General features: G+C 34.6%; 1 protein-coding gene across 1 annotated transcript in view; it reads left to right on the forward strand.

Annotated features, from left to right (window-relative positions):
• Nucleotides 1-13,510, forward strand: part of Dars1 (aspartyl-tRNA synthetase 1) — a 58,971-nt gene that overhangs the window by 16,515 nt on the left and 28,946 nt on the right. The window contains exons 4-5 of the mRNA XM_027936849.2: nucleotides 1,189-1,291; nucleotides 13,287-13,389. Coding sequence (XP_027792650.1) covers nucleotides 1,189-1,291; nucleotides 13,287-13,389 — 206 coding nt within the window. The remainder of the gene's footprint in view (nucleotides 1-1,188; nucleotides 1,292-13,286; nucleotides 13,390-13,510) is intronic.

Genomic DNA, 13,510 nt, shown 5'->3' on the forward strand with positions numbered 1-13,510 from the left:
TCCAGAGGAAAAGGGAAAATTAATGTCTTTTTAGAGATAAAAACCTGTCAGTCATATATGACTCCAGAGTCAGTAGATTGTATCCATGTCGGCACTTTGTTTGCAACTTGTCATTTTTATTCATGATTGCTATCTGATTTGCATTTCAAAATACTGTGTAGTGAAAATAATAACTAAGTCTGCCTGCATTTTTGCTTTTTCTTTTTGCAAGGATAATTCTTAATGTGAAAGATAATTCTAAATTTAAAAATCAAAATCTTTTGATGTTTTGCAAGACAGTCTAATGAGAAAAGTGGTTTTGAAGAGATTTAACTCATTTTTATAAGAAAGTAGTTTTCTAGTATTTGATCAGAGACTTAAAAAGGATGTCACAAGGATACATAATGACTGAAACCTATTGTGAATAATATTTTTTTAGGTTAAAGATAAGGAATGACAGCTCTTTATGAAAGGAGGGGAAATCAAGAGTTACAGGATAAAAAAAAATAAAACTGGTTATAGAGCTGGGCATGATAGTGCATGTCTCATCTCAGCTACTCAGGAGACTGAGGCAGGAGGATCACAAGTTTGAGGCCAGCCTGGGCAACCTAGCAAGACCCTGTCTCAAAAAAAAAAAAAAAAAAATTGGAAAGATAATAAAGGAAATCAGAATATGAAAAGTTAACCTATCAATCTAAATGTTCTTTAAAATGCAGTTTGATTGGAAGAACTCTTTTAGACAGACCATCCTCATGGAATGTTTGTATTCTTGTTATTACACACTTTATTAGCATTTTGGTGGTTGTGTCACTGAAGCTTCCATGGTAGTTTGTGCAGTGCCTTTGCTTATAGAATATATTAGCTATTGAATGAATGTTGAAAGTGATCTGAAGTTACTTGAAATTTGTGTAATATGACAAAATAATCTTGTAGATTTGTGTATTTTTTTTAATTAGTGATTTGCCTATGTTCTTATAGAAAACATGTTAAAATCATTTTTTGTTACTCATTGGTGAGAACTTTGGTTTCTCTAAAGCTCATTGATTATTTTGACTGTGACCGGAAAACAGGGTGGATACTTATGTGTGTACATGCCTGATGAGTGTAGTACATTTTGGCCCAGTTTTAAAGTAGAGAAGCATTTTCCTTCTTTGTAAAACCTGAAGTAGTATGTCCTTAATGCACTTGTGTTTTTTCTGTCTTATTCAGGGAAGCAATGCTTCTTAGTTCTACGTCAGCAGCAGTTTAATGTCCAGGCTCTTGTGGCTGTGGGAGACCATGCAAGCAAGCAGATGGTTAAATTTGCTGCCAAGTAAGTAAGCAATTATATCCTGTTGTCAGAATAAACAATGGTGGGAACCAAGACTCCCAAGGGTTTGGACCATTTTCATACATTAACATCAATGCTTCGTTTGTTTAAAAATGTAGTTATTTAAATTGTCAGTTCAGTGTTGCTGAATACATTAAACTTACAAAAGAGAAAATATGGAGCACAGGCTTGAAATTCATTTGAAACTGCTGAAGCAGCACTCTTTACAGACAAGTCACATTTACTTTCAAGTAGAGTAACAAAAAGCCTGGCAGCCTCAACATAGCAGAGCAACTTTATTTTGTTGTGTTTGTTGAGCTTCCTTTCCTCCTCCCTCCCTCCCTCAGTTTCAGATGTGCCTACTGAGCAACAAGTTTTCTAACTGAATAATAAAAGTATATAAAATAAAAGAATGTTGTTTGCAAATGATTCCCTCCTGAAGGAAGTAAGCTAATGTCATAATGTGTTACAGCTTTTAACTTTGACACTCAAAGGATTTAGGGCAGAAAAAGGTCTACAGGTCTGGTCTTCTTGCTCAGAGTTCCTGCAGAAGCACATTGTTTTTGTGCAAGAGGCAGGATATAGAAAGAGAAAAGAATGGTGGTTGTGCATGCTGTGGCTCTGAGGTAATGAGAGTAGTTTTATTTGTTATTGGTGACATGGTTAGTTTTGTTTGCGTGTTTTTCTCAATTTCATTGGTATTTTATTCCCATGATAATGATCAAAGATGACAGAGGAAAATGGATGGTTTTTACTTTTAAATAGAGTACTTAATAGGTATAAAAATGTTTTTTAAAAGAAAGAAATTAGGGTTTAGAATAAATGCTATATTTTTCCTATTGATTTTTTTTTAAGATGGATGTTCTTCAGATGGATGCTTTCAAAGGTGTGTTAATAATATAGATGAATTACAAATTCTAGAATTAGAAAGAAATTTAAAAATGATCTAACTTAGTATTCTAATTTTTGTTTGAGCCTTCCCTGACTCCCTACCGTAGTGTTTTACACATAGTGGATGATGAACAACTGGTTGTGGTTTAAAGATTTATTTATCAGATTCAGCTTTATTGTTTCATAGTAATAGTTGCACTCAGGTTTTAAAATTTCAGTGCCATGAATTACATCAACTCACTGATGAATTTAGTAGTTTTAGTGTTACTGGTATGGCAGCTCTATCTGTCCCTTTCCTAGACCTGCTGCCCAGAGACTGCCTCTTCGTGTCTTCTGGTCTTCTGCCTGTATTTTCTTGTGATTAGGCTGGCTTGTTTTGATTTCTTTGTGTGTGTGTGTGTGTGTGTGTGTGTCCCTTTATTTTATTTATTTATTTTTTATGTGGTGCTGAGGATCAAACCCAGAGCCTCACAAGTGCTAGGCAAGTGCTCTACCACTGAGCCATAACCCCATCCCATTATTTTCATTTCTTAGATAGTAAGTGTGCTTGTGAAATACATTTGTCATTATGACTTAAGATCAGTGTATTTCCTATGAAATAGGACGTAAATGAGTTTGGTCCCTAGAAATAAACTTTTATCTATAAAAAGAGCCTTATATAAAAAGAAAAAAAAAAGATGGCCATGGAATTCACAGACATATATGCCAAATTATATTTAATATACTAGAAATTTTTAGGGAAAAGTTAACTTGGAACAGATAATTTATAAACTTCAAACAAATAGTGTATGTTGGGGTGTGTATGCATGATAGGCACTACAGATTGAACCCAGGGCCCATGCCTGCTAGACAAGTACTGTATCACTGAACTATATCCCTAGTTCTTCTTTTTAGTTTTGAGACAGAGTCTTACTAATTTGCACAGGCTGGCTTCAAATTTGTGATCCTCCTGCATCAGCTTCCCAAGTAGCAAGGATTACAGGAATGTGCTACCAGTCCCAGCCAAGCAAATAATTTTTGGTTTTTGTGTTTTATGTATATACAAGTTTTGAAATATGTGAAACTGACATTTTACATAGAAGGTATTTTTTTAATTGAATTGAATTATAACCTCAATGTTACATTCATAGCATTCTAATTAAAAGTCTTGCCTCATTTACCATTAATGTTCACATTCTACCAACAAGTGGTGAGTCTATGTGGTATCTTTAGAAGTAGACACATTAAGAGCTGGGGTTATAGCGCAGTGGTAGGGCACTTGCGTGGCACTTGGTTTGATCCTCGGCACCACATAAAAATAAATAAATAAAGGCATTGTGTCCATCTGCAACTGAAAAAATATATATTTTTTTAAAAAGTAGACAACATTAAAGTAGACCACAGAAAAGTTATTCTAATTAGTAACAACAGTTGTTCATATCAAACATCAACTACAACTTACTAGCTGAAGAATTAGTTGTAGATGGTCTCCCAAACAGAATCTAGTTAACTGATGTCTTCACATGTAAGTTAAAAGAAAGGCAGGTTTTCATCCATATGTGATGGTATAAGAATGATCTTACTTTTAAACAAAGGAAGAATTTAGATAATTTCTAAAGAGAAAATCAAAATCTAGTTGTAACTTAGGCTTAACAGTTAAGTTGTAACTTGGGGTTTTTTTTGTTTTGTTTTTTTTTTTTAACAAAAAGCTATTTTTAGTCCCCTAAAAATTGTACCGTATACAGTTGTATGTAACTTTGGCAGTAATATGCTAAGGTATTAAGCTAGAGTAATTAAGAATAGTTCTGTTAATGGCTTTTATTAACTTGGGAAAAGGAGAAAGTCTCATGACTAAAACTGTGATAAATGATGAGTTTTTAGTATTTGGGGTTGGTTTATTGGTAAGATAATTTTCCAGCTCCAGATGCATCAGTCACCTTGTCTTTTTTATATTTGGACTACTAAGGTAGCTCAGAAATCCTTATCCTTGGTGGTAGAAGACATATATCTTTTCTTACAGAAAGCCAGTAATCTGATCTTTGTATTCAAAGTACTAATTTTTAAAGAAAAAGTTTGTACTTTGAAAATTGTTACCTCCTCTGTTCATACATAATAATAAATCGAGTGACGCTGTAAATTCTTAAGAACTTTTTTAAAATATTTTTTTTAGTTGTAGATGGATACAATATCTTTATTTTATTTATTCATTTTTATGTGGTGCTGAAGATCAGACCTAGTGCCTCACACCTGTGAGGCAAGTGTTCTACCACTGAATTACAACCCCAGCCCGGAAGAACTTTTAGAATTTAAGATGTATCTTTTTTGCCTGCTGTCTGCTGGTTCCTTCTCTACAATGGCTGGTTCCCTCTCTACAATGTTGTTTTCCAGTACATTCTTCAGATTGGGCAGAATCTCCATGCCTACAACCTCCATCTCATGATTTTCTTTTGGGGAAGGGAGTATGGGGAGGATTTAACTCAGGGACACTCGACCACTGAGCCACATCCCCAGCCCTATTTTTGTATTTTATTTAGAGAGAGACAGGGTCTCACTGAGTTGCTTAGTGCCCTGCCATAGCTGAGGCTGGCTTTGAACTCCTGGTCCACCTGTCTCAGCCTCCCGAGTCACTGGGATTATAGGCCTGTGCCACTGCGCCTGGCCCCTTGTGATGGTTATTGATTTCTTAGGGATCCACACAGGATGGTGGAAATTTTTTATATATACTTTTTATATTTTAGTATACACTTCAATAGTAGTCTTAAAATTATGGAAGGGTATTTTTCCATGTTAAATGCAGCCAAGAACTTCAGTGTGAACTTAGTTCCTCCAATAGAATTTAATTTCACATTCACAGTTCAAGGATCTGAAGCCAAATGATATCTGTGTTCAGTATAGGTGAAGATTTCAAAGCAATTTGAATACAGACTTTGAACACCGCTGGGTTACCAGGTGGTACTTGATAGTAAAAAGACATTCTGAACTCAAAAAAACCTGTACCATTTAAGCAGTTGGTATTCAATCCTCTTTTTTCTCTGATAGGGGCAGCAGATCATTAATAGTATAGTAGCAAGGAAAAATATTCTGTTTTCGGTTTCAGTAGTTTATCAGATTAGACATTTGATAATCCATTTAAAATGATACAAATTTCAGTAGTGCTGCATTATGAATTTTCACATGAACACATAGTTTTATAAAATTATCCACTGATACTTTATTTAAGTTGTCATCGTTAGATTGTTCTTTGAAGAATTTTAGTTAATTATGAGGCAAAATTTTTCTGAACCAACCTCAAAGTTTCATGTAATTATGAACAGGCATTCTTCACATTACTAACGTTGAAATCAAATATAGAAACACATTATTAAATAGAGAACTGACACTAAGGCTAAGCTTTATATAGTAAACCAATGTCAGCAATTTAGTTTTAGTAAAACTTTAAAGTTTAAATTGTTTTTATTTTCTTTAAAAATTAATTTTAAAAGTAAGAGCTATAATAATAATAAGCATTTACACTAGTTTTGTATTTGTAGAGTTTGGGAGTTTTTGTTTGTTTGTTTGTTTGGGGTTTTGGCACTCTATTGAACTCAGGTTCTCACTAGGCAAGTGCTATACCATCAGCTACATCCCCCACCCTTTTTTTTTTTCATTTTCATTTTAGTTTGAAACCATCTCACTAAGTTGCCCAAATTGGCTTTATCAGACTTGTAATTCTTTCTATAGCCTCCCAAGTAGCTGGGGTTACAAGCCTGGGTCCCCAGCTACTTGTAAGTATTTAAGTAAAATGATAAATAATTAATTTAAGTCATCACTGAAGGTCCCTGATATCTTTTGTTCTACTAAAGAGAGCCCATATAGTATTTTCAGAGTCAGTTCTTGGTCTGTGCCATATTGAATAGGGAATATACTTCTCACCTATCTTATTTTAAACTTACTGTTCTTGAGATTTTGGTAAAGAAAAATGAGTTCATAAAATAATTCATCATAGAACCACTAGGATGATTGAAACCTTTCATTTTTGCCAAGCACCAATGAGAGCTGGCTTAATAGAGGACCAGAGAACCCAGAGACTTGGCTTACCCACTAAATGGTAACAAAAATTCAGGCTCCTTCTGAACTCTGCTCAACCAAGCCTCCACTTCTATAATGTTTTTAATATATGTGAAACGCTATTAATATTTAAGAAACTAAATAAATCTACAATTAAAATTTAGTAATGACTGCTGTTGATATATCATGCCAAGCTTTCTGGTATCTAGCATGAATTTTTATACTTATTTGGGTTTTCTTCCTTATTAGTACCTGTACCAAGCCATAGTACAATGATCACCAGCATCTTCCCCATCTAATAAAAAAATACTGAGAAATAAGAGGTTTGCTCATAATAGCAATAATAGCTGACTATTCTTATGTACTAAATATAGACCTGTGAAGTGCCATACTTGCATTTTCTCACCCATTCCTCATAGCAACTCTGTAAGGTGTAGAGAGTGTTTTGTTCGGGTTTTTGGTTTTTGGTTTGGTTGGGTTTTTGGTTTTTATTCTTTTCTATTTATTTAAAAAGTATAATTGAAGCTAGGAGCAGTGAGATATGCTTGTAACCCAGTGGCTCAGGAGACTGAGTCAGGAAGATTGCAAGTTGAGGCCAGCCTCAAAAACTTAGGGAGGCCCTAAGCAACTTAGTGAGACCCTGTCTCTAAGAAATTGTAAGAAAGGGCTAGGGATATGGTTCAATGGTTAAGTGCTCAGTACCCCCAAAATAAATAAAAATATGTAACAGATTTTAAATTAGTATAAAATATTTTATGTTTGAATTATAAGTTGATGCTAAAAATAATTTCAAAAGAGAGATTTAAGTTTTCTAAACATTAAGTTATGAAACTTATACTGAGTTTGTCTATTCCTATAAAGCAGTAGTTGCTTTCCTAAGGAATCACCCCATTGTTTAAAAGCATGCTATAAAAATAATGGGGAACAAAATTGGAACTGAGTTCCATGTTGCAGTGGCAGTTATTTCAGTAATTTAAAATTTTTGGTGTTTATAAGCGTAAAATCTAGATATCACTAGGCATATCTACTAATTGATTGCATCTAGTTTTATTTAGCGCCCCCCTTTCCTTATCAGCACTGCCATCAGATATAGACCATCTTACACATTATAAGGCACAAAGTCACTCAGCAAAGCACCTGTGTGGTATACTGAAGACAAGTTTCGATTTTTAAGTTAAAATAATTGATGTGGAAAATACAACCACAGACTAAAAATTTAAAATAGGGAGTTATCATTTGCCAAGGTTCTGGAAGATGATGAAAGAGTTTTTCTGGGTAAATTGCAAGCTCTTTGTTAAACAATTGTACAAACTGAAATCCTCCGTATAGTTCCATCTTCAGCAAGGGATAAGAGATCTTGAAACATTTGGGTATGGGTGTTCTTTCAGATTACTTTTTTGTAGAATAGTGCTAATACACTGTTGACTCTGTTATATGGCATATACATTCCAATTTGTACTGTGCCAATTTGTACAATAAAAATCACAGGATTTATGGAGAAATGACTTAATGGTATGATACTGAGAAACTTAATCAGTGGCACTTTCTTTAAAGGCAAGAACTCAACATTTTAAACATAGGTTGAATAGTTTTATACATGGTGGATACTTGAAAAATACAATAAATATAATACTACAATACTACAATAAATATAATACTACAATAAATATACTACAATAAATAAATACTACAATAAATATAATATTTTGCCTTTAAAAAAAAAGATCTGCAGTTTGCTGGTGGAAGTAGAAAAGAAATGCAGCCTGTGAGCTATTGTGAAATAATAGAAGACTGCCTGAAAGTGGAGGGAAAGTAGTAACACCAGATGTGGGTGATTGTGGCTTATAACATAGGCCACAGGTAGATGTTTTGAGATAGATGTGTGTATTTTGAATATTCCTGTGTGACTGAGGGCACCCAAGCACTATTGTCTTCCCTGGCCTATTGTTTCTTACTAATGAAATCTGACTTAGGCAAATACAGAATTCTCTGCTTATGTTGTTCCTAATTTATCAACTGTGTTCACACTTTCAGAACAAGTTTATACCAAAATTGATTTGTCTCTTGAAAGAGATAATGGTGTTTGCCCAGTGGTTGGGTTAAAAACATGGGTGTTATCTGTTTGGTTACTGCTTGTGTGGGGATGAGGAAAATAACAAAGTAGACAATAACTTCAAAGTTTCTAGTTTGAAGAAACTAAGTAAATATGACAATATTAATTTGAAGTAAATTGCCAAGATGGGCTGTACTAAACATGACCCGCTCTCTGGAACTGGGATGAGCTCACCTTGCCTTAGAGCACTGGCCAAATAAAGGAAAGATAAGAACAGGACTGAGACTCTGCTTGGATGGGCAGTCCACAGGATTTCCAAAGCTTTAACTGTGTTGAGTAAATTGAAGACAAGTTTCAACTTTTAAGTTAAAGCCAAGACTGAAACAGGTAGTTTTACTGAAAACCATCATTTTTTTTCTTACTGATAATATTCTGTTCCTCCCATCCTGAGTCTTCCCTCCGTTCTAAGTATTTCCTCCATTGTCTTCACCATCACTCCATTTTAACACATCACTCCTACGGCCACAGCGTGGGTTTTGTCCCTCAGGACTTCACCATTTTTAACTCCAGTGACCACCATTCCTAATGACAGTTTCTACCAATCTCCCTTTCCCAAGCCTACTAATTTTCTAATGGACTTCATCAAGACTTCTAGTCTTTTTATCTGTCTTCTCATTTTCTCCCAGTATATTCAACCTCCTACTGACCTCATGCCAACCCCATGTTTCATTCCTAGAACTATTCTCACTGCATGATTATCCACCACTTTTATCCACCTATTTTGTTGTCTTGTCCTGTAAATACTGTTCAAACTATAGACTACTCTGACTCCATAATCACACTGAGGTTTGAGTATTGTGTAGGATGTGTGGCATAATGATTGATTTCCACTGATACAGCTGTGCCCAGTAATATATATTCTACTTTATAATAAAAATTGAAGATTATAAGCTGCCTGTGTTTGAACTCTTCAGGATCCTTCCTCTTTATCCCTTAGTTTCTAAGTATACTTACAAATGAAAAATTTGGAAAACTGAGTTTTATTGCTTACTATTTCAGCAGTCTTCTTTTATGATTTAAAAGAAATTCTGGTGGATTCTGTTTTTTTAAGTGAAGTGAAAAATCCTTTTTTACAAGTGTTTTTGGCTTATATTAGAAATTTGAGGACCAATGAAGCATGAAGTGATTAAAAAAAATTTTTAACACATTCTACTTGGAAAATCAGCTGCTTAGTGAGCTAGCTAACCATTCAATCTAGTTTGGAAAATAGTATGCACAAAAAATGTCTATGAGGAAAAAGCCATTTCAGTTTCCCACTTATTTATCATTCTGTTTGGGGTCATTTTTTCCCTCTACTGCTAAGATTGAACCTAGGGATGCTTTACCACTGAGCTACATCCCATCCTTTTTTTTTTCTTTTTTAATTTTGAGACAGTGTCTCACTAAGTTTCTGAGGCTGACTTTGAACTTGCAATCCTCCTGCCTGCCTCAGCCTCTCTCGAATCAGTCTTTATATATAAAATGCCTGAGATTATCTTTACTACTAGGGAGTGCCTAAGGACTGTTTATTCTCCAGATGTCTCCATTTTTAATGTTACCACCCAAGGACACTAGACATCAAGACATGTGAACTCATATACAACAAAGTGGGAGAAATAATGGTGTTTATATGTTAATTGCTTAGGCCCTACTTTGAACTCTATTCCCTCTGGCCACATACCAGGTGGGAAAAAGCTGGGAGTCTACTATTAAAAATATCAAATCAGATAGTTCCAGATGGGGTTTCCTCATCATTTAAAAGGCAAAATATGAGGTCACTTTTAATATCTTAAGTAGATAACGATCTTAGGATTTACTTTTGACATTAAATTTGAGGTGTTTATCTTTTACCTTGTTAGACTACATATACTGCTAGCAGTTTTGAGGCTTTTCCTTAAAAAGAAACATTGGGGGCTGGGGTTGTGGCTCAGTGGTAGAGTGCTTGCCTAGCATGTTTGAGGCTCTGGGTGTGATTCTCAGCACCACATACAAATAAATAAAAATAAACGTCCGTTGACACCAAAAAAAAAAAAAAGGTGGCTGGAACTGTGGCTCAGTGGTAACACACTTGCCTTGCACGTGTGAGGCACTGGGTTCAATTCTCAGCACTACGTATAAATAAATAAAATAAAGATCTATCAACAATTAAGGGAAAAATATTTTTAAAAAGAAAAGAAAAGAAAGAAAGAAACATTGGAATTTAATACAGAGTAAACTGTTTTCCCCAAATTATCTCTCCTTGGAATGCTAATCTGAAAAGTTGACTCACTAATTGGATTTAAGTACCATAGGACTCTTTATCACATTATTTTAATCAATTCTTTGAAAAGATCAATTTTGTTGTAGCTAAATGAATGTAAAAATGAAGCAACTGAGGGGCTTGGGGTTGTGGCTCAGTGGTAGAGCACTCGCCTAGCACATGCAAAGACGCTGAGTTTGATCTTCAGCACCACATAAAAATAAAGGTATTGTGTCCAGCTACAACTAAAAAATATATATTTTTTTAAAAAATAAAGCAACTGAATGAGTTATATAAAGTTGTTGGCACACCTTGTTCCTTAGAATTTTAAGAACAAATACTTTATTGTATATCTGAAATGGTTCAAAGGCTTTAAATGAAATTTGTCTGGAAACAGGAAGATATAATACCTATCCAAATCTGTATTTCTGAACTTTCCTCTTATGTTGACTTTAATAATCTGATTTAGTAGCTAATGCTGGAGTTGAGGCAAGGAATGATCCCCTTTTTTTTCTTTCTATTTATTGTTTTCATTCGTTGTATCTCTAGCCAGACCTAGGCAGAATGTCTTTGACCACATTTCAGCTTCTTTCTGGAAGGAAACTAGTATGAAATTCAGTCCATAAGAATAGATAAATTTAGCTTGAGTCAGCTTAAAGAAGACTGTCTGGTAATGGAAGGTCCAAGAGACCGTCAAGGGTCTTTTGCAAAGCCAAAAGGGGTAAAGTAAGAGAATCAAGATGTTTGGAACATAATAAAAAGATAGCCAGGTGGGGCAGGGCAGGTGACTTGGTAAAGCAGAACTACACTAACCAATGAGGAGAAAACTTTCCTCATATAGACATGTGAAACAGCAACAAAATTCTCATAAGGCCTGAATCATATACTCAAACATTAAGTTTACTTGTGTAAACAGATGAGGCAGCTAGTAGGTGGCAGTCACATTAAGAGAGATTCAGTGACACCAGATTGCTAGTATTGGAAAAGGTTTTAAACAGTAAACTGAAACCTCTTTGTTCTTTCAGGTCTTAGAAGAGCCTTATCTTAGTTCACCAACTACTTTTGCCTTAATAAATTGAGCTGCTTCAAAACTCGAAATTTTAGTTAGCTATTATATCATAACTCTAGAACAGGAGAAAATGTAAGAAATTTATTTACTCTTGTTTATTTATTTTTTATTTTTTAGTACCAGGGATTAAACCCAGAAGCACTGAGCCACATCCTCAGCCCCTTTTTCTTATTTTTTATTTTGTGACAGGGTCTCACTAAGTTGCTGAGGCTGGCTTTGAACTTGTGATTCTCCTGCCTTATCCTCCTGAGCTGCTGGAATTATAGGTGTGTGCCATCACACCCAGCTAATTTTTTTTTTTTTTTTTTTTGAGATAGTTAATAACAGGCATAGAATCCTAGGCAGTATAGCAAAGTAAAATGAAAATTTTTCTTTCTTACTATTCTGAATCTGTTATCCTCATTTTGATCCCTTCCCTAAGCAAATGTTCATGAACTGGATTGGGGTGGTGGTGTGTGTAAAATAAGCACTGTTGGGTTTCTGAAATGTTTGATAGCACCACAACTACTAAAGACCCAGTTCTTCATCAGAATGAATAGAACTTTTCCATGAACATTAGATCTTATCGTTTTCAACAACTGTATTGTGCACATTCTACTGGTGTAAGAATATACACAGGGGCTGAAGTTGTGGCTCAGCGGTAGAGTGCTCACCTGGCATGTGTGAGGCACTAGGTGTGATCCTCACCACATAAAAATAAATAAGGGCTGGGGTTGTGGCTCAGTAATGAGTGTTTGCCTAGCATGCTTGAGGCACTGAGTTCGATCCTCAGTACCACATAAATGTAAAATAAACATATTGTGTCCACTTCAAACTAAAAAATAAATATTTTAAATAAATTTAATTAATTAAATAAAGGTATTATGTCCACCTACAACTAAAAAAAATTTTTTTTTTAAATATACACAATAGTAAAACTAGTACATTTTGTATGAGAATCACTATTTCTTCCTTGGTTATGTACTAGAGATTTTTAAAATACATCAAGTGTTTTAATAACTTCATAAAGGTTTTATTTCAGAATTTGAGTGTCTCATTCAAGATCAAAGTTTCTTAAAGAATAAACTACCTAGGAGTACATTTATTTTTATGGTCATCATATATTAAGGTTTATTCATAAAGGCATTCTTTTAGTAGGAATACACAATCCAGTAGGCTGTCTGTCATAAATCCAGTGGCAAAGTTTACTCAGAAACTATAGGCAATGAAGATTTAATTTCAAAACAGCACCCTAATGTCCTCTTGAAATCTTTTCAGTTGACCTTCTTCTATTATTTAATACCATTACATACCAGTAATTGCATTTATTGAAGCCAGTGTTTCTCATTATAGGAAATGCTGATCATACTGAATCTCAAGTATGGGGAGCAAAATGTTCTTTAATAAATAATAGAAAACCTTTTGCTACTTTTCACAATTTACTTGGCCCTGTTGCCTTTTATGCCCAGAGTATCTTATAAATGATAACTAAACTATGGCATCTAAAAAATAATCTCTTAAAGAATGTCACAAAGTGTGCAACATAATAGCTTATTTTAAGTAGGTTAAATAGACTGGTTTTATCTCAAGTGGCTACTGTTTTAAAGAGAGCTTAACATGTTCAGCTTTATTCCTTAAACACCAAATGAATCCTGACACCTCTAATGAGTTGATTAAAGCTGGGAATTTTATCTCTTGACAGCATCAACAAGGAAAGCATCGTAGATGTAGAAGGCGTTGTGAGAAAAGTGAATCAGAAAGTTGGAAGCTGTACACAGCAAGATGTTGAGTTACATGTTCAGAAGGTAACCCTTTTCAAAATATGAAATTGTGAGGGCTGGGGAGCACTTTCTAGCATGTCTGAGACCCTCGGTTTGATCCCCAGCACCTAAACAAACACACACACACACACACACACACACACCA

The sequence above is a fragment of the Marmota flaviventris genome, chromosome 11 (genome assembly GCF_047511675.1).
Source record: "Marmota flaviventris isolate mMarFla1 chromosome 11, mMarFla1.hap1, whole genome shotgun sequence".
Classification (NCBI taxonomy): domain Eukaryota; kingdom Metazoa; phylum Chordata; class Mammalia; order Rodentia; family Sciuridae; genus Marmota; species Marmota flaviventris.